Raw genomic sequence first — 20078 nt, forward strand, 5'->3', positions numbered from 1 at the left:
TTTTAAAATAAATTTGCTTATTCATCAAAACAAAACTCTCACATCATTTCACCAATGGCACCGACTCTTTATCTTTAATCTTATTTCTTCATTCCACATCCTATCTTTTCTTATATTTCTACTTATCCATATATTCTTGTTTCATTCACAGCATGTTATGAACATGTTTCGTAATAGCCCAACATTCAAATATAACATTACTTATTGGAGTCTCAAGGCTGATAATCTAAACTCAAGTAAACATGATCCAAAAAATGCAACTAAATTTGATAAGCTAGACAACTACGGAAGGGTCTAGTTTGAATTGTCTTTAACTGTGGCTGACATATTTCATAGTAACAACAAATTTTGTACAAATTGTTGTAATAAACATTAAATCTAAAGTATAAATTTCCAGATGATTCCTCTGGAACTTTATTGTCAAGGAAATCTGAGAGCAATGAATCCAAAATATTCCCTCATCTTTGCCTGGTAGAGGGATGTAATCCTTTGATATTTATTTCTTCTACAGCAATGCGGTGACCAGCCTAACAAAAAACCTTTTGATGCTGGTATCTGTCCTAGACTCTACTCTTTGGGAGCTTATATAGATATATTTTCAAGTCTTATAACTTAAATAAAATTATTAGATAAAGTCAGGCTGGCCTGTTGAAGTCAAGCATCGATGCCACATTCTACTGTTGGGGTCCACCAGCCTGGGATAAGAAATGACTTCAGGAATTGGAAGGTAGACATAGTGAGTGTTGCATATGCCTACAGTAATGCCACTATATCCAGCAAATGCGCCATGAACCTGCCAAACCCACACATCCGTATTGAATAGACATTATCAGGACTGAACCGTCTCAAAAGACTTGAAAAAGCTAAAGGAAATCTGAAAACGCTAAAGGAAATCTGAAAACAAGTGAAAGAGGCACTTAAAGAACAACCCTATATATGAAATGACTAGCAAACCCTAGGTGATTTGAGCGATGCTCACTTGAACTTTGCCCAAGTCAAAATGATTAAGTTTGATCAATCGCTGAAACTGCCAGATCTCAGCTTGCCAACTCAGGCATGCTTGAGCTCTCATAGGCTTGCCTATTGAAACAAGGCAAGTTTGAGGTTGAGTTAAATAGGGCCCTGATCAAGCCACAATCTTACATGGCCCAGCCAAATTGAGCATAGATGCAATTAGAAAAGGCAATTTCTGATCCTACCCTGGAATCAATATATTTGCTGAACCAATTTCTGAACAGGACCAAAGTTCACAGCTGGACCTACCAGGTCCATAGATGTCAACAAGAGATAAAATTTCCTAACTATATTTATGACTTTTTTATTTCACTGTGTATGACTGGATGACTGCTTCAAGTGGTCACTTTTTTTCTAACTCAAAGGAATTTCTATATATGTGCAACTTTAGATGATGCTCGTAGCAAGCCTAGTACACTTCCTATGTACACAGGATGCTTTATTTGCTATTCTCTTCAACAAAGATTTTCAATTACTTTAAAAAAAAAAAATAAAGATCCTAACTGGAAACTGTGAAGTTTCAATCCTTTTCTGAAAAGAACTTCTACTGACTTCAGTTTTTATTTTGTAACAAACCTTTTATTTTTTTAGAAAAATTTTATGTTACACACGCACATAGTGGGGTTTTTTTTTTTAATGGTTTAAGCCCACCTGCTCTCGCTGCTTACTGTCATCCTCCATCTACTGTGTCATTTTTATTTTTTATTTTAAAAAAGACCGGGCTGACAATGTAATTAATGCTTTTCATTTCTAAATCTCTAGCTAAATGGAAAAAGGGGATGTTGTTAAAATACTTAAAAACTTAAAATTTATAATTATTATCACATGCTTACAATATTTTATTTTATTGTTTAATTTGATAGTTAGTTACAATAATTTTAATTATTATCACTATTCAACAAACAAAAAAAAAGCTTTAAAATATACAAAATATTCAGAACAATATAAATAAATGAATAATTAATTAACTGTTGTGTCTCGTGTCATGTCATGTCTGTGCTTCTTAGGTTTCACATGCACATTTCCACTAAAAATCAGTTTTAAATTTGGCATTTCCCATACATAACCCACCGTGATTGGTTCTAAGTCTAGACATACTGGATATAAAACCAATTCAATTTTGAACTTGTTTTATTTGGTTCTAACTTAAGTCTAGACATACTGGATGTAAAACCAATTCAATTTTGAACTTGTTTTATTTTTTGTTCAGCTTATATAAGAATTTAAGCAGTTTTTTGGTTTGCCAAAAACCTCACTGGTACCACCAATTATTATTGAACCAAACCCAGAAAACTGGTCCACCCTTGATTATGATAAAGCATCCTATTTTGCGATGAAAGTCTTGATCTTGGCTCATCACATTGTAAATAACCCAAACAATAGATGTTTATTTTTCTCAGGTGATCTACTTGCCCAGCTTCAATGTCATTGCAGTCCCCACTAAGGGCTTGGTTGATAGTAGGGTTGTTGAGAAATGTCATTTACTGCTTCTTGGTCCTATGTTTTTACTTAAGATATTCTTGTGAATTGGGTTTAAACAAGATGAAGCCCTTGATTACATTCCCCAGACCTACCAAGTAAGAGATGCTAAGCTGTAGGCTAGTCTCTGGCCATCACTATTGAAATCCTACACCTGTGAACTGCTACATATCCAGGCAGTAGAGAGACTATATATTACTGTTAGAATAATGGTTGAGTGAGTAAATTCACCATTCCCAATCAGTTTAATCTTTTGGGACAAGTGGTAATTTAACATGGTACCAAAGCATGTGGCTTTGAGTTCGAACATTGTCTCTACTCTCTACTTTACCTCTTGTTTAAAAATTTACAAATTACGTGTTAAGTCCACTCAGTGAGCAGAGTTTGGACCCATAATGATGGGGAGTGTTAGAATAATCGTTAAATGATCAAATTCACTTATTCTTATTAGCTTAAACTTTTTAGACAAAGCTTAACAATTACTATGAGAGAGAGAGAGAGAGAGACTCACAGCATTTTGTCCTAGTACAGTGCATAGAATTCCATCTGATGCATTTGCACTCTCTACTTTACCTCTTGTTTAAAAATTTACAAATTACGTGTTGAGTCCACTCAGTGAGCAGAGTTTGGACCCATAATGATGGGGAGTGTTAGAATAATCGTTAAATGATCAAATTCACTTATTCTTATTAGCTTAAACTTTTTAGACAAAGCTTAACAATTACTATGAGAGAGAGAGAGAGAGAGAGACTCACAGCATTTTGTCCTAGTACAGTGCATAGAATTCCATCTGATGCATTTGCACGGCATGCTCGGATCATGTATGTGGGATCAATAAACTTCACATCAACTGGAACACTAATCGCCTTGAAAGCTTTTTTAATCTGACAAAATAATGGTAATTAGATACCAGTAAATAGAGTAAGCCCAATGAATGTAGAGTACGCATGAAAGGATTCAAAAAAAAAAAAAAAAAAAAAGAGTTGCCCAGAATACTGGTAATTCTTTGGAAGCAAGAAAGATTATACACAACAGAATAAAATATTATGTTGACTCAAAAGCACCTGTGCCTTTTGAAATATTGCTTAATATGGTAGAAAATGCAGAAGTGACAACATTAAGTTCAATATATAATATTTGAAAGAATATATGCTATCAGATTCAGTAACACAAGATAGCCATCATAGCTACATCATCATTGAAACTTAGGTACATCATCATAGCTACACAAGATGCCATCTTAGGCAAAATTGTATCTGAGTAATTAGAATAGAACCTCCAAGTCTTTTCATGATTGAATTCAGAGATATCAACGCAGCCTCTCACAACATATCCATCAAGAAAACAGAATTTTAAACGGTAAGAGAGAGAGAGAGAGATAGAGAGAGAGAGAGGGAGGGAGGGAATTTGAGAAATAATGAGATAGGCAGTAGACAAATGCAACGTGGGCTAAATATTTTAAAATACATGAACAGTAATAATTAATAAAATTATCTCCAATTCTGATAATTAAAAAAAAGGGAGGATAACCAATTATTTCCAGCTAAAGTACAGAAGCACATGGTCTTGTTCACTGCACATAACATCAAAGGAGTCAACTCACGAAATGTAGTCTTGGCAAAAGACACTAACAGAACTTAGATCCTGAAGGCTTGAAAATGGCATATTTTTAGCTCTGACAAATGACAACTACAAGGTCAAACAGCAATCCATTTTTAACTATGCAACACATATCAACTGATCTAACACATTAGACATTCAGTCAAGTCATCTCATCGCTCATCAACCAACTGACTTCAGTTGTCTCTAGTGTCATGGAGATCAAGATCACAAGAAATAAGTCAAAACACAACCACCAACCTCTTGTTGAATGTGTACACCGATATCTCCAAATACAACGTTTCCAGATGCATCCTTAGCATTAGTTTTCTCAAGAAAATTCTGCATCAGGAAAAAACAAAGAATGAAAAATTTTACTCTGTCTTAGGGGGAAAGATATCAGGAAGAAGTTATAACATTTATGTGATGTTGTGGAATGTACAAAAATGGTTCATCATAGTTTTTATTGAAGCCAAAAAAGGACTGCACAATGACCATCACCTGATCAGTAATAGTATTCAACCTAAAACCAAAAATATGTAATCCTTATGCAACTTACCTGTCCTGCTCCCTCTGCTACACAGACAACAGCTGAACCCTTTGTCTCAATTAGGTATTTCAGATGTCGCAGAACACCATGAGGCCCATGCAAATTAAAAGGTACCTTAAATGTGCATATAAGCAGTGTTAGTAATGGCTAACAAAAATAAGCATCCAAATGATCACTAGTAATAAGTACCTTGGGAATATGATTGAAAAAAAAGTACCTCAGGAATCAAACATATGTCAATTTGTCCACTCGCTAGGGCTGCATGCATAGCTATAAATCCACTGCTACGGCCCATCAATTTCACAATGCCAACACCATGATAAGCACTGTGTGCCTATAACAAGATTGAGGCCAAATTTTTTTTTCATTTCACCATGAGGGGATCAACACCAGGAAATAATTCAGACGGAAACATTAATAGAGAAATATAAATATATGCAAAGGCAACTTAAAATGCATGTGAAGTACCTCTATATATGCAGAATTTATTGCTCTTTGTGCTTCTTCAACAGCAGTATCAAAACCAAAAGTTTTATCCATCAGCAGAATATCGTTGTCGATAGTTTTTGGCACACCAACTACAGCCACCTTCATCCGTCGTGCACGGCACTGAAAGCAGAAGATATATGAACTTAGACCTCAGGAAGGATAAAAGGCAAGCCCCTAGAAGGAAATAGAGCAAGCACTAGCAACTTGTAAAGACAAATTTAGGAAGGAGCCACAACTGCACGTCCTGTAAGATTTGTTTATTAGTAAGTTACACATCCATTGGGTCTTGAACCCATGACCTCACCCTCCACCTTGCTTTCACTAGGGGAGGAGGTGCCACTTAGGTGAGAGCTCATTGGCTCTTGATGTTATTATCTTCAAGATATAGCAGTACATTATGTTTTGTTGGGGTCAAGTAGCAGTACATTATTTTCTTTTTCTTTTTTGGATAAGTAGCAGTACATCATTATCTCATTTCCACTAGCCTTGAAGATGAAGACAACACTGATATTTTACAGTATATTGCATTCAAATGCATGTTCACATTATTTATTTTGTTAATATTATTCATTTATTTAATTGACTTTATAACGTGAACTTGTAATGGGAACTAGACAACTCAGAAGCAATATTTTGCATTTGGAAAAGCTTCTCTGTGCAGATTTCATTTTGGAAAGAATATCTTAATAATGCATGAGAAAACTAAATCAAGTGGTGAGCAAAATCAGTGCAAAAGTACAGGCTTAACAACCTCATTATGTATTGCATTGGCCCCAGCATGCGTGCCGTTCCCTCCCAAAACAAAAAGCATGTTGATTCCTCTTTCCTGGCATTAACATGCAAAATATAAATCAGATGACTTCTATCACTTCCAGGAATTGAGATGCAATTTTGAAACCGTTAAGAAAGATTAAATGAGCACCTCCATACTGTCCACAATTTCACTAATGCTAGGTCCTCCACGTGAAACACCTAACAAGCTTCCGCCAGAAAGATGGATATTCTGAACCACTTTTCTTGATAGCTGATGATCAAAGTCAAAACCTAAACAAATTAATCTACAACTCTAACCATAGTTTCAGAGATTAAAAGCATGCATTTATCTCAAATACATAGAAAATTTTTTATGATACAATTAATGTTTATAATATTACAAAGGAGAGATTACATACTGGCATTTCATTTAATTCTTTGGCAGAAAATCCACGATAACCAAAGGGAATACCTACAATCTTTTTTACACCATATATTTCAAGGGTAATGACAATCTGCAGCAGAATATGATTTAAGTGGTTATAATAAATAAAAAAAATCGTAGGCATTCTGACTAGATATGCCCACATGGGGGTTCAAAAGAAATACATTTTGAAAATGCTATACACCAATCAATTTTTTTTTTTTTTTTTTTTTTCAATTTATGTAACTTCAAATGTATATTTGGCACCACCGTTGCCAGAATTCAGAGTAAGCTGTTACAAACTTACGGCGTCAAAATGCTGGGTGCATGTTTATTGTATTCAAGAAGGTTCTAAGAATGCAGATTAAACTCAAGTTTTCATTTAGAGCAGTATTATGCTCAAGGGAATTTTTAATATATAGCAATATAATCATGTTAGGAATATTACTTGCTAATATAATTGCTTCGTATAGGTTCTAGTGTTGTTGTTTTTAAGCACAGAAATTTGTTAAGCTCCAGAGATGCTATCAAGCAAAGGTTTAGTTGAAGTACAAAGAAATGCCAGAAACTAGACCAGACAATACAAATTAAGATGCTGCATGATTTCCACAATGTCTGAGACTAATCTAAATGATAAATGATAATTTATTCAAACAAGATTGCAAATTTGATGAGGGTAAAACTATAATCAATGTAATGAATGACCGCCACAAAAGAGTCATGACAATGACCTGTCTGATGACGTCATTGAGACCAGGGCAGAGCCCCCCACAAGTTACAATTGCTGCTTTCACTTCTTCTGGTCTGAAGTATATTTTCTCCCGAGGCCCAGCACGATGAACCCTGCCAAGTTCCAATGCATCACATTATTAATTCATAGTTTAAACGAAATCTGATATTGCATAAACCAAACACACACACATGTCAATTTCCTGAGAGAGTTTTGTAAAAAGTTAAAATATGACTACATGTGACATTTCACTTCTTTTCAATACTGATGAAAGCTCATTGCAGGAAACTTTTCTCAACATGCTTTGCTTATATTTTGTTCTTTCTAGAATGAGTTTAAATTTACAAATGGAAGAAACTACTGGATATGTATCAAACTGTTATCAGTCAGCATGATAATTACAGAAACGCCAAGTCAGTGTGTTGCAACTCCTTCGGAGAGAAAATCCAACTTAACTGTGGTAACAACTCCCTAGAGACTCTATGAATCACACATATCTCAACAGAAATCCAAGAGTACATTTTCTTCTGCAAATTCCAAGAGATGGTCGGTCGAATCAAAGCCACAAGTTATGGTAACTTTTTTTTATAGGTAAATTACACACTCATTCAATGGCTTTTAAACCCATGTTCTCATCCTTCACCTGTTCTTGTGGGAAGAGGAAGTGTTATTTGAGCTATAGCTCATTGACTTCTTTAGAAAATTCTCAAGGCAACCTACATTCTAGATCATGGAATCATCTCACATAACTAAAATCCCTTTGCATTGCCTCTCTAGGCCATAATACCCCTCCATGATTGCCTATTGACAACAAAGACAGGTAATTACTCGATGACTCACCAAGAAAAGAAAAAGGAGCCTTCTTGAAACTTTATCCTAGCTTGATCCCAGTTAAAACCTACACATTCATGTAAATCTCCCACCTTTCTCATAGTGTCTTTGCATTTTGCGAACCCCTAGGCCATGAGAGCCAAACCACCACCCATCATCACTACTGCTGTATGTCCACAAAAAACTTATCATTGGCAAGCCTCTATAGATCTCCATTCACTCTAGGTTATACTAGTATATCAACAATATCACATATTTTTCTGAAAGCAACATTGAGTGTTTAAAGAATTTTCTAATCATTGCCACCAAATGCATACTCTGGATTTTCAAAATCGTCTATAAGAGAGTTAAGGAAAGACAATTACCATTGTTCTACCCAAGTACAATCAGGATCAATGCACTCAGCACCAGCAGATGTAGGTGATGAGTAGTGAATGACCTGCAATATTGAATGAAAAGGAACATTATGACAAAAGTAGAAGTAAATAGTTTGACAGAAAATATATCACATCCCTAGCATTTTGCATGGGAATATATACAAATCATGTTCTTGTTGCCCTAAATATGAACAAAGAGGTGGCATCTAAAATTTAGCAAGTTCTAAAAAACTAACATCTAAGTGAAAGATAGGGCAATCATATCCTAAAAACATAGCAAGAATGAAAGGAAAAAATGAAGTTCCTCAACTTCCAAAAATTGAAATTTGTAATTTGGATTCTACACTTGCATTCGTTATTAGTCCATTTGCCTCTGTCAAAAATACTTTGCAGAAATCAAATCTCATATTGATTTCTTGAAACTATTCATCTTTTTATAGATATATTGAAGCTATGTGACAAACATTGATTTCAAATTTTCCCATTATACATCATCTTACACAACTAGCATCTTCTGCATCATATATAACTTTTTTTCTTGAGAAAAAAAAAAAAGTGAAAGTATATGATTGGTCCCTACAATTTGAGTCAGGATCTATTTTATAGCCTAAATTTTGAATAGTTCTTTTCTAATCCTCAAAAAAAAAAAAAAAAAAAAAAGAAGTAAACATGCCAAGTTAGTCCTTCCATAACAATGCTGTTACAACAGAGTGTCACGTGGCTTTGCCAAATGTTTTCATATAAGCAAGAATTATAATGGCAAATTTACGAAAGGACTAGCTTTGAAAGTTTACAATTTTTTGAGAACTAAAAATTAACATTCATATTTTAGGATCTAAAATAAAACTTGACTCTAAATTTAGGGACCAAAACGTGTATATTTGCCAAAAGTAAAAATTTAGGGTCATCAAAATCAAATTACAAATTACAATGTTATTAGGATTAATTAATGACTAACATGCAATGTCAATACTTTTTTTTTTTTGTTGATAATTCAATAGATGGGGGTTCCCTGAATTGGATGCCTTCGTTGAAATCATCAAAGGTACCAATTAAGCTACAAGGCTATTGGCTACAACGTTAATACTTAATATATAGGAAATAAAAAAAATATACCTTAAGAAGTACCCTGTCGTTATTATTTATGTAACCATGCCACTCCTCATCTGATGGGTAACCTCCCGCAAACTCTTTTGATACCGGTGTCCTGTCAACACATATTACAAATACAATAATTGAAATTAAATTAAAAATTCAAAGCACATTCATGAAGGACAAAATTTGACTACAAACTTAGTTGTAGTCAAGGCTACAACAACAAATCCACTATTGGATCACATTTTCTTCTTATATCTTTCATGCTTGCAAAATTTTAAAAAGATCAAAGATGAATAGTTATGTCATCACTCAATTGTTTAAATTGCAAGTTGTTGCAGTTAAATTTTCAAAATACGAAGTAATGTTAATTTTTTTTTTCTAGTTGCATCAGCAACGCAATGCACCAAAAATTCCAGAGATTTTCGGAATGTTCGAATTAATACATAGCATGCAATTTTGCTATGATAACACAATCACTAAAGCTTATTGAACTACTTGAAGTATGCTTAGATGAACAACTTCTGAATAAAAATAGAGAGAGAGAGAGAGAGAGAGAGAGAGAGAGAGAGAGAGAGAGAGAGAAGCAGACCTCATTCTGAGGCAAAAAGTGGAGGGAATGGAAACGGCGTCGTCGAAGACATCAGTGATGTGAGGGATGTTGAAGCGAGTCGCGAAGTCGTTTTGAAACTTGGATTTCCAGTCTGGATCATTGAAATCAACGGCGGGGCTGTGCTTTCTGGAATCGGCAGACACGCGGAGCTTCTTGGCGAGTCTGGTTATTGAACTCGATCCCTGAAAACGGGAATTCAAGTAGGGGAAGGTAAGTCCATAGTAAGAAGAAGATGATGAAGAAGAAGAAGAGAAGTCGTGGGCGGGAAGAGCGAGTTTGGGAGTGATCGCATGCGACAGAGACAGAGTGCCCATCAAAATACCGGAGAAGAGATCACTAGGCTAACCCAACTGCGATCAGCCTCTCGAACAATGTGAAGAGGTTTTTTTTGCTATTTGCTCTTTGCTCTTGCAGACCAAGAATACTCGTTCCTGTTTTTTTATTTTTTTGGTTGATCGAACTATTCTACTTTCCAGAGAGAGAGAGAGAGAGAGAGAGAGAGGACAGACTTTAGAGACAAAAGTGAATATATGACTCATGAGGGAAGTGTTGTGTTGGACTTGAATTAAAAAAACCCACGAGCCACGAGGCTTGTCAAAGTTCAACAGAGTTTCATGACCAAAATAACCTTGCGTGTACCTCAATTTACGGAATGGGACCCAAGCCGGCCTTTTTCTCTTTCTCTTCAATACTACCGGGACAAGGACGACTTCAAGGGCAAATTACGAGATTACCATATATTTTTAGTGCAATAATTACTTTACAAGTATAAGTGTTTGTAGGATATAAGGGTAAGGGCCAGTTCAAGTTTCTAGGAAGAAGTTTCATATACATATATACTTAGATTAAATTAAAGTAAATTCTATATTGTATAAAAAAAAAAAGGAGAAATTATGAGGTTAACATACTGTTATTTATGCAAATGTAATATAATTTGATCATTTTTATTTTTTATTCTTTATGTTGATTAGGAAGCTCACATTTATATTTGCATAGATGACATTATCTCATTGGTTAGGGAGAACATTAGCAATCCTTCTGGTGTAAATAATAATTTCTCAACTCGAAGGGGTTGGCGTAATTTATGAGTTTTTGAGTTCGAAACCTCTAGGACATTTTGGGACTATTTTTATGGGATTATTTTCTGTACTAATCTGGTGCACGGTTATAATTATGCATTGTGTATATGATATACACTGTTGTGTATGATCATGTGTAAGAAGCTATAGACAACAATAATTAATGAAATAATAATAACGTCCTCTTAGTTTGGTTAATTGTCACTTTAATCTCGTAAGTTTCTTTTCTTTTTTTTATTTTTTTATTTATAGTTTTGATCTTATAATTTTTTTTTTGTCATTGTAGTCTTGTAAGTTTACATTTTCTCTCATCGCAATTTTTTTAATGGAGTGGAGGAAGTATTAACGTTGACAACAAGTGTGAAATTACATAATCAAAATGAAAAAAAAACTTATAAGAAAAAAAATGATAATTGATCAAACTTAAAATGTGTAATTTGTATTTTTACCTTAATAAAACTTCACTTATTTGGTTATCATTTTCTTCAAAAAAAAATATATACATTGGTTGCGTTTAGGATAAGCTTATATTGGATAACTTCTTTTACTATTTAGCTTATTTTTTATACTATTTATGGGTTTCATTGCACTTTTTGGTATTATTCATAGGTCTTATTGTACTATTTCAACTAACTTTTAACTTTACAGTATTTTCAGCAAAAAATTTTCAAGTTCAGCTAAATAAAGCTGTTCCTAAACGTACCCATTGTCTCATTAATTTGCAGTGGCGGAGCCAAAAATTTATCTTTGTGGGAGCCATATATATATATATATATTTTTTGGGTATGAAATCTAAAATAGTAATATTCAATACTTTATAACTTAATATGTGTTGTAAACAACAACTAAATGCATGTGATTGTTTTTTGAAGTGCTAAATACATGTTAATATAGTAGTATATACTATATATTTTAATAAACTATGCAAGTACATTTTATAAATTATAATTCCATGCAGTATATAAAATATATTTATTATTATAATAACAAATAATATATTATAAAGAAAATAAAAAAGAAAGGAAATGAAAAGTAAAGTAACACAGGAGCACTATGTAGGGTTGAGGGGCTTACGGAAGCTTTAAGCTTGTCTTTCATTCTTTTTTGTCTAGTCTAGTCACACAGAACCTTTACTTTTATATTGTAAACTCAAAATTGTGGCAGCAGCGGGAAAAAGAAAAAATTGAAAAGAAAAAAAAAAGGCAAATGCCAATGGAGACAGAGAAAGCAAGAGAGAGAGAGTCACCTGTGAGAGCATTGTGAGCAAAATTTCCTACAATTGTATGGGGGACATGGTGGTGCGGCAAATCAACAAAGCTATTGACCTTTCAATTTTTCTACTGATGTGGTACAAGTAAGTCCTAAATGTGTTGGAATGAAAATTAGAATTTTTTCCCCTTTTACTTGTTGAGGTAATTGTTAAAATAACTTTGTGTTCATTTTAAAGATGTTGAATGTTTAATTATTGTAATTTTTTGACATATATATTATTGGATTGTATTCTATTTTACAATATTTTTACAAAATAATGATATGGCTAATCTCTTATTTTTGTAAAATAATTTGTATTTCTAGTATTATTCTTTTATATAAATGGAAGTCATGTTTGTTTTTAGACTTTCTTGTGTGTGTATATATATAAATATATATATATATATATACATATATATATATATTTCAAATTATTTAGGATAATTCCCTAAAAAAAATTCCTTAATTTTTTTTTGTAAATTTGGGGGGGGGGGGGGGGGGGGGGGGCAAGGCCCCTCTCGGTCCTATTGATGGTCCATCATTGTTAATTTGGATCCAACACGATAGAGGATGAAGGGGAAGGGTGTGAAATTTTGATACAGAGAGACTATCAACTTTTTGTATAAAAAAAAAAATCAATAATTTATGGATTAGTTTATAGATAGAGTGAGACTATCTATGTCACTTTTTTTTTTCATGGTTATATCTATGTCACTTGGTCGGTTATCAATTAGTTTTCTAAATCAACAGTTGACAATTGATTCATTGAACCCTCAACATTATTTTGGAACCCAAAAAAAAAAAAAAAAAAAAAAACCTAACTAACTACCGGGCCAAGACTGATCAACAACAGCCAAAGCCGAGGGGTTCAACACAGTTTTGACTGGTTCCCCGTCGACATTTTCGACATATGAATTAACAATCCTGATTGATGGGTTTGGCACTGTTGAATTTGTTGATGATGCTAAGTTTGTTAAGGCCTGACATTATTGAATGTAAATGCATTGCCAAGTTTGAGGTTAGCCTGCTGTACAAGTTTATTCTTGGTTATACCGTTATAGCATTAGAGATTTTGGTGGAAACTATGTAGATCTCTGCTCCATTGTTCCCATGCCTTTTACCTATAGCTTGGAAAAGCGCAGAGATAGGTGAAAACATCACGGGCTAATTAAGACGTTGTTGCACCCTTTTTTGGTGTTGCTGAATTAGATTTGCCATTCAAGGCTTAGAAAACCCGACTAATATTTGGATTGAATATAGTCCCCGTCTCATGCTGTCACACATGAACATCAAATAGTTACTAACGAATTCTTGAAATGATCCCAAGCGTTAGATAGAGAAAGTTTATAGACACAAAAAATTTCACACCTCGCTGATATGACAAATTGTTAGTAGTAAGTAAAAAAGTTATATAAATAGCGAGTCAAGATAAGAATTTGTAAAATCATGTCAACTCAACTATTGTAAAGTAATGCAATTTGCAATTGAAATGAGGCTAATAGATGTGTCTTTTGAAGATGATGATGTTGTGGTTATTTAAGCTCTGCTAAAGAATGATCATAATTAATCTATTTTTGGACATGTGATAGAGGACATCTTATATCCTACTTTGCTGCTTTAAGAGAATGTAAGTTTTTCCATTTGAAACCAAGGAAGTCAATACCGTACCGGAGGCTGTACCGGTTTGGCCAGCGGTACGATATATTTCGGGTACCAGTCAATACCGGTGTACCGTTTCAGATTTACCGCAATTTATATATATATATATATATATATATATATGAATTTATATAAATAATTAGAACTTATTAATCTTAAAACATAACTTAATATATTTAATTAAAACTTAAATTCCTATTTATTTTGTTTATGCTACTAGCCCATGTCCAAGCTATTTTAAACCTCTATCCAAGCCCAATATTTTATTTGACTACCCAATAAAACTTTCAAAGCACAGAATTGATATTGAATGATAAACAATTTCCCATGAAACAAGAGTGGCGGACAGCTATTGGAGTAATGTTTGACTATTTGTGCAATTTCTTATAGTTCCAAGAAAGCTTTTTAACCATTCACTTCAATTCAAAAATAATTACCCATCACGTGAGGGGTCAGTGAGTCTGCCAGTCACACACTCACATAGCAACCAGCACTTAAATTAAGACCCATGTAAAACAAAAATAAAGAAGAATATAAACCAGAGGAGCAGAGCAAATGAATAAGAAAAAGACGATATCGAAGAAGAGAGATAGATCAACAAGGTGAGGGTGACAAAGAAGCATGTTTACTACGTAGGCAACGTGATCGACGCTAATCTAGTAAGTCATTGAGAGGAGGGAGAGCGACTTTTAGTTTTAGATCTGATAGTTAACTCTTTTTTGTTTCGGTCCGGTATGCATTTATCGGCTGGAATCCGGTATTTGCTCCGGTATGACCGAATCAACCCGGTAAGACCGGTATTTAATCCGGCACGAAACAAATGCATTTCTGTACCGGAGTAGGTGCCGGTACGAAAATTACAGGTCATACCGGCCGGTATGGTATGAGATTCACTACCTTGTTTGAAACGCAATGGTAACCGTTGCTCATGCTTTATCTAGAAAGGTAAAAATATGTGATGAGCATAGGTATGGCTTGAAGACTTGTTGATATAGTATTGTATTATTTGATGTTACATAATTTATTTTGAATAAAACAACTTATTTGTTTCTCAAAAACACCAAGGGCATCTTGGTACCCTCACACGTCAAGGATAATACTACATATGGTATCATACTTATGAACGGCACCGTTGCTCAAAAACACCGTGCAAGGGGTCACATCAATAATAATTGCATAAATTGTGTAACCTATCACCACTGAGTTTTTCTCTCAGCATTAAATGCGATGTGACTTGTCCTCTGGTGAAATTTCCAACTAATTAGAAGGGACCACCCAAACAGGCAAGGCAAGGCATTGTAAGTTATGATGGTCATCAGTAGATTCAGGACCAACACATGCTTAAGGAAGTATAAATACCCCCCCCCCCCTCCTCTTGTCCGTTAAGAGGTATGCTTCACACTCGAGAACTAAGCTTAGCTAAAACCTCTTTGAAACTTCACTAACTTAGGGGTGTAATTGGTAGTGTTGTTTAAACAACAGTTCCATAACATTTTTTTATCCACACGTATTTTCACAATACTTAAATAACGTTATTAAAACAACATTACCAAACGAACTCTTAAGCTTTGGAATGCTCACAATTGTAGCATACCGCCTAGTTTGGTACTGTGCTCATTACTATGCAAGAACCATATCACTCAAGCTTCCAACTCAGAGCTACTGATCTCCACCTCCATTTACTAGAACACCCTCACCTAAAATCATACCACCTACCTTGATATATTATTGCTACTATTGTTGTTTGTATCGAATTTGTTGACTAGACATACACTTAATGGCAATGTGAACAATATATATAATGTTCTTTTATCTAATATTGACATGAACTTGATCATTTTCATTTTAAAAGGCCTTCGATTATTTCCTTAAAAAGAGTAAAATCGGTCTCCATTCTATATTGTTACTCTACCACTTCATGTCAAGTTTTTTTTTTTTTCCCTCATAGGTGATCATAATAATTTATTCAGTTGTTTAGTTTAGAATAAAAAAAAAAAATTAATATACAATTAATAGAGATTGTTCGATATAAAACATGCAAACCTCCAACTTTAGACCATTATGCCATGATTGCCTCCATAATAAGACAACAAAGTGGGAATTCACATAACTGAAGAAATTCATACAACTCATTAGAAAAAGACATTGTCTGATCTCATAGGCATCGTCACGCAATTCAAAATAGGTATAATAGATCTTATGGGTCGGTGTTAACGTGCAAACTGATCACGCATTCCTATATTTCAAGTTTTCAACAAACAACATCTGGGTTCTATACTATTTTTGTATCTCATAAATAAATAAAAAAGAGAGTAGATTTTGTAGGTAGTTGACTTTTCTCTATTGTTTTCTTAACAAAGAAAACAATCTCTACCTGCCGCTACTGGCTTGTTTCAGTTGGAAAGAAAGGTTTACCTACTACACAGAATCACAAGCATCGGATTCGCATTTCCTTTCCAAGTCACACTCACTGATACCTTATATTTTAATCACGTGCTAACTGCTAAGGCATAAAGACTTTTAATGATCTGTTTGGTTACAGATATAATGACCTTGAAAAATGAGAGCGTCGTGGCATCATTTTTATCACCTAATAACGAGTTATAAGTAGGGGAGAAAATATTTATTGGTTTATATAGATTTATAGCTTTACTACTTACGACTCGCCTGTTAATTGAGGTGGTCTTGGCATTGTTGGTTGATTAAACTCGGCTGGTCCGATTTTGCTTCACTTCTTTTCCCACGTGTAAAGAATGGACTTTTGTTTGTGGTCCATTCTTGTGCTACTCTGACTTGACTGGCCTCTACATTCTGCAGACTCCACGCTGCCTCAAGGAACGGTTTTGGTAGCTTTCCATGTACATCACCAATCAGAGGCCACCACATGGAGGGGCTAAATCAAATATTGTCATACAAACATAATTTTCATCTCTCTAATCAGCTAAAATAAAAAATCTTATCCTCACCTTAAAAAAAAAAAAAATCAATCGATATCTTAGTATAATAATGAAGAACATTCATTATAAAATAAACATCATATATTGATTCTATAATATTATATACTACATAATAAAAATTGTGTTTTTAAAAATTATAGGTGTGCCAAATGACTATCTCACATAATTGCCACTTCTATTGATTTTTAATCATCATTTTACAATTGACTTATATGTACTTTCAAAATATTTTCTCAGTATCCGTTTGGATATTGCTGAAACGCAGTGCGTCTGCGTTTCATTTTTTTCATTGAGAAGTGCATTTTAGTGGGTCCCGTGCATTGTTCACGGGACTCATAAACCTTTTTTTTTTCAACAATTTTTTTTTATTAAAAATGGGTCTTACGACACTATTTACATATTTAAAATTATTTTCCTACAGTGTTTTCAGTTTTCAGTTATCAGCGGTATCCAAACGGACCCTTATTCTCTTTTTGGAGTGGTTCTACTTCTTATCAAACTTTTACTAGTATTATCTTATTTATGATTATCAACTCTTTTTAATTGTTTTTATCAAATTTTAATATAAGTTTTTTTATATTTTTTATTTGATGGTTTTATTTAATAGAACCACCAGATATTTTATTGACAAAGACACTAACAAAATTAAATTTTAAATACGATACAAACTCTACAGGCCGTATGCACTTAGTGGATGATAGTTGGAGTCTTGGAGACAATTCGGGATCTATTCTTTTCCGAGATCTTTTTTTTCTTTTTCTTTTTTTGAGGAACCAATCCGAGATTTTTTTTTTTTGATAGGATCAATCCGAGATCTTAAATCAACACAAATGTACTCTTTTTATTTATGGGGTTTCCTTGCCAACACAAATTTCCATTGCCTGTCTCTTTTCCTCAATTGTTATCCTCTCTTTCATTCTTATCTTTTGAAATGAAAAAAGAAAACTTGATATAAAGCATAAAAAAAACCTTTTATATCTTAAGGGTGTGTTTGTATAAGCTCTTGCAAAATTATGTTTTGAGTTTAAAATAAGCATTTATAAAAAAAAAAAAAAAAAAAAAGCTATGATGAGTTGCTATTGCAAAATGGATTGTTAGATTTTAAAAATGCTTTTTTAAGCTCCTCCCAAAATGCTTAACCAAATGAACCCTAAATCAAAAAAGAAAGTTTATCCATGTAAAATGTTAAGCACGATTTGAAACATTGCTCAAGCTAAGATTTCAGAAATTTCTTTACATTCCCTTACCAATATTTGATTCATGCATGTTATGAATGTCGCTAAATTAAATTATTCTTATCAACTTTTACTCACACTCTCACCTATTTCTCTCAAAATTTCTTTGTTGTTCTTTGTTCATTCCTTTTAGCTTTAAGATCAAATTTTTTTTCTTTTTTCTTTTTTTGGTGTAATTAGGGGTGTTCATAGGTTGGTGTAGCTAGTTTTGAAAGGGTTTTTTGGGTCACACCATTGGCATCTATTTCTTAAAAATGAGAACTGTTGTAGGATAGTTAAATTGAATTTTTGCAACTTTGGTGGCAGCTTCCATCGATGCAGTAGTCGGCGGCCACCATCACATATGAGAGAGAGAGAGAGAGAGAGAGAGAGAGAGAGAGAGAGAGATCTTCCAAGGATTCAAATCCATTACCCCCATAACAAATCAACTACAATAAAACTCAAAACCTAAGATCTAGAATTTTATCAAAACCCACTCTCGAATCCGAACAAGGAGAGTGGAGTTGTGAGTGTCTCACCTTCAAAGTTTAAGGAGCAAATGAGAGGCATATCTGGGTTGATTTGGCTAAAAAATAAGTAGATTTGGATTGATTCGATTGAGGAAGCAATGAGTTTAGGATATATATATGACTTGGTGACTCAGTCCGGATCAACTCTTGAACACCCCTATTTGTAATGTTTCCCTGATTCCCAAATAGCTATTTTTATTTGTGTTAGTTTCATGTTCATAATATTAAATTGCATCTATTTATGTTAGAGTTTTTATTTGTGTAATGTTTATTTATGCTTTAAGTGATTAAAAATCAATTTTCTTGCATAGTAAAATTTATAATGTTATTATTCCTTTTTTTTTTTTTAATCATATTTGGCTACGCTCAAATGCTTTGATCACATAGTAGTGTACTATGGAGAATAAGAACTACGAAAGCAATGTTTCAATTTTGCTTTTCCATGGTCTCAACAACAGCCCAAATTTTAAAGGTATGTTCAATATGCCCATATGGATGAAAAGTGGTTTTGCCTGTCCAAAGAAGAGAAAAATATCATATTTTTCTCCATGATTTGATTCATCTTGCAACCCATCATTTGATGGAAAAATTAGAAATGCAAGGAGCTGGCCAAACAAACTCTAAAGTCAAGTGGCCACTGTCATTTATTAAAGACTTCAATAAATTATATAATTCTTCTCTAATTTGGGAATATTTCAAATTAAACACTAAATTTTATTTTTTTTTAAATACCATAAACTTTTAAATTATTGAAAGTGGAGCCATATACTATATCATTTTTTATAATAAATATATCTAATAAATAAATTTGGTTCTTTTTCTTTGTGGCCATGGGCTTTGCCGCTCCCCTTAAAAACCGTGACCAAACAAAATTTCCCAATTCTCTCAATCTCGATGGCTTATCATTTCATGGATGTTGAGTTTAGTCAACGTTAGTTGCCTTATGGTCTGTTTGGATTGAGGGAGACGGAAAGAGAGTAGAGTAGAGTAAAGTAGATTTGACCTAAAATTAGCTTATTTTTAGCCAACTCTGCTCTACTTCCCTCCACTCCCCTTCCTTTCCCCTTCAATCCAAACAAGCCATAAAGTTCTAGAGGTGGAAGAGATTCACAGTTCACTACTCTCTCTTTTGTATAATTTTAGGGTTTTTCTTTTGAATTTAGTGAAAGATAGACCTGGGCCTATTTGTTAAGTTTTTGTTGATGATTTTTGTTAATTAGGCTAATTTTTTCTTTATTTTTCAGATTGGTAAAGTTTTATTGTTGAGCACATTTTTGTTATCATTTGGGCTTTTAAAAAAAAATTAAGAGGGTCAAGCTTTTGGAGGTAGGGGGCAGGTCAATTTTCGACCTTTTAACATAAACGAAACAGACTAATCAGCTCCAATAATGCAAGTCCTCATTACAGCTGAAACCAAGACTTATATATAATACA

General features: G+C 33.6%; 1 protein-coding gene across 2 annotated transcripts; it reads right to left on the minus strand.

Moving 5' to 3' along the window:
• Window positions 1-238: 238 nt before the first annotated feature.
• LOC142625807 (ATP-dependent 6-phosphofructokinase 5, chloroplastic) lies at window positions 239-10450 on the minus strand. Of its 2 annotated transcripts, XM_075799529.1 has the most exons (13): window positions 9934-10450; window positions 9363-9453; window positions 8235-8308; window positions 7040-7151; window positions 6304-6399; window positions 6054-6155; window positions 5883-5957; window positions 5111-5251; window positions 4860-4976; window positions 4652-4756; window positions 4354-4434; window positions 3249-3377; window positions 239-793 (listed from the first exon to the last, which is right to left on the minus strand). In XM_075799529.1, exons 1-13 carry the CDS (start codon window positions 10266-10268, stop codon window positions 626-628), a joined length of 1626 nt encoding a protein of 541 aa, XP_075655644.1. In that variant the 5' UTR covers window positions 10269-10450; the 3' UTR covers window positions 239-625. The 2 variants fall into 2 exon arrangements, with proteins under 2 accessions (XP_075655644.1, XP_075655645.1); XM_075799530.1 differs by lacking the exon at window positions 6304-6399 and having other exon boundaries at window positions 9934-10406.
• Between the last annotated feature and the right edge of the window lie 9628 nt (window positions 10451-20078).

The sequence above is a fragment of the Castanea sativa genome, chromosome 2 (assembly GCF_040712315.1).
Source record: "Castanea sativa cultivar Marrone di Chiusa Pesio chromosome 2, ASM4071231v1".
Lineage (NCBI taxonomy): Eukaryota > Viridiplantae > Streptophyta > Magnoliopsida > Fagales > Fagaceae > Castanea > Castanea sativa.

Coding starts and splice junctions, on each gene's coding strand:
- LOC142625807 (XM_075799529.1), bottom strand. CDS start 10,268: ATGGGCACTCTGTCTCTGTCGCATGCGATCACTCCCAAACTCGCTCTT. Junction 9,454..9,933: donor ACTTTTTGCCTCAGAATGAG/GTCTGCTTCTCT, acceptor ATGTGTTGACAG/GACACCGGTATCAAAAGAGT. Junction 4,757..4,859: donor ACATATGTTTGATTCCTGAG/GTACTTTTTTTT, acceptor TGCACATTTAAG/GTACCTTTTAATTTGCATGG.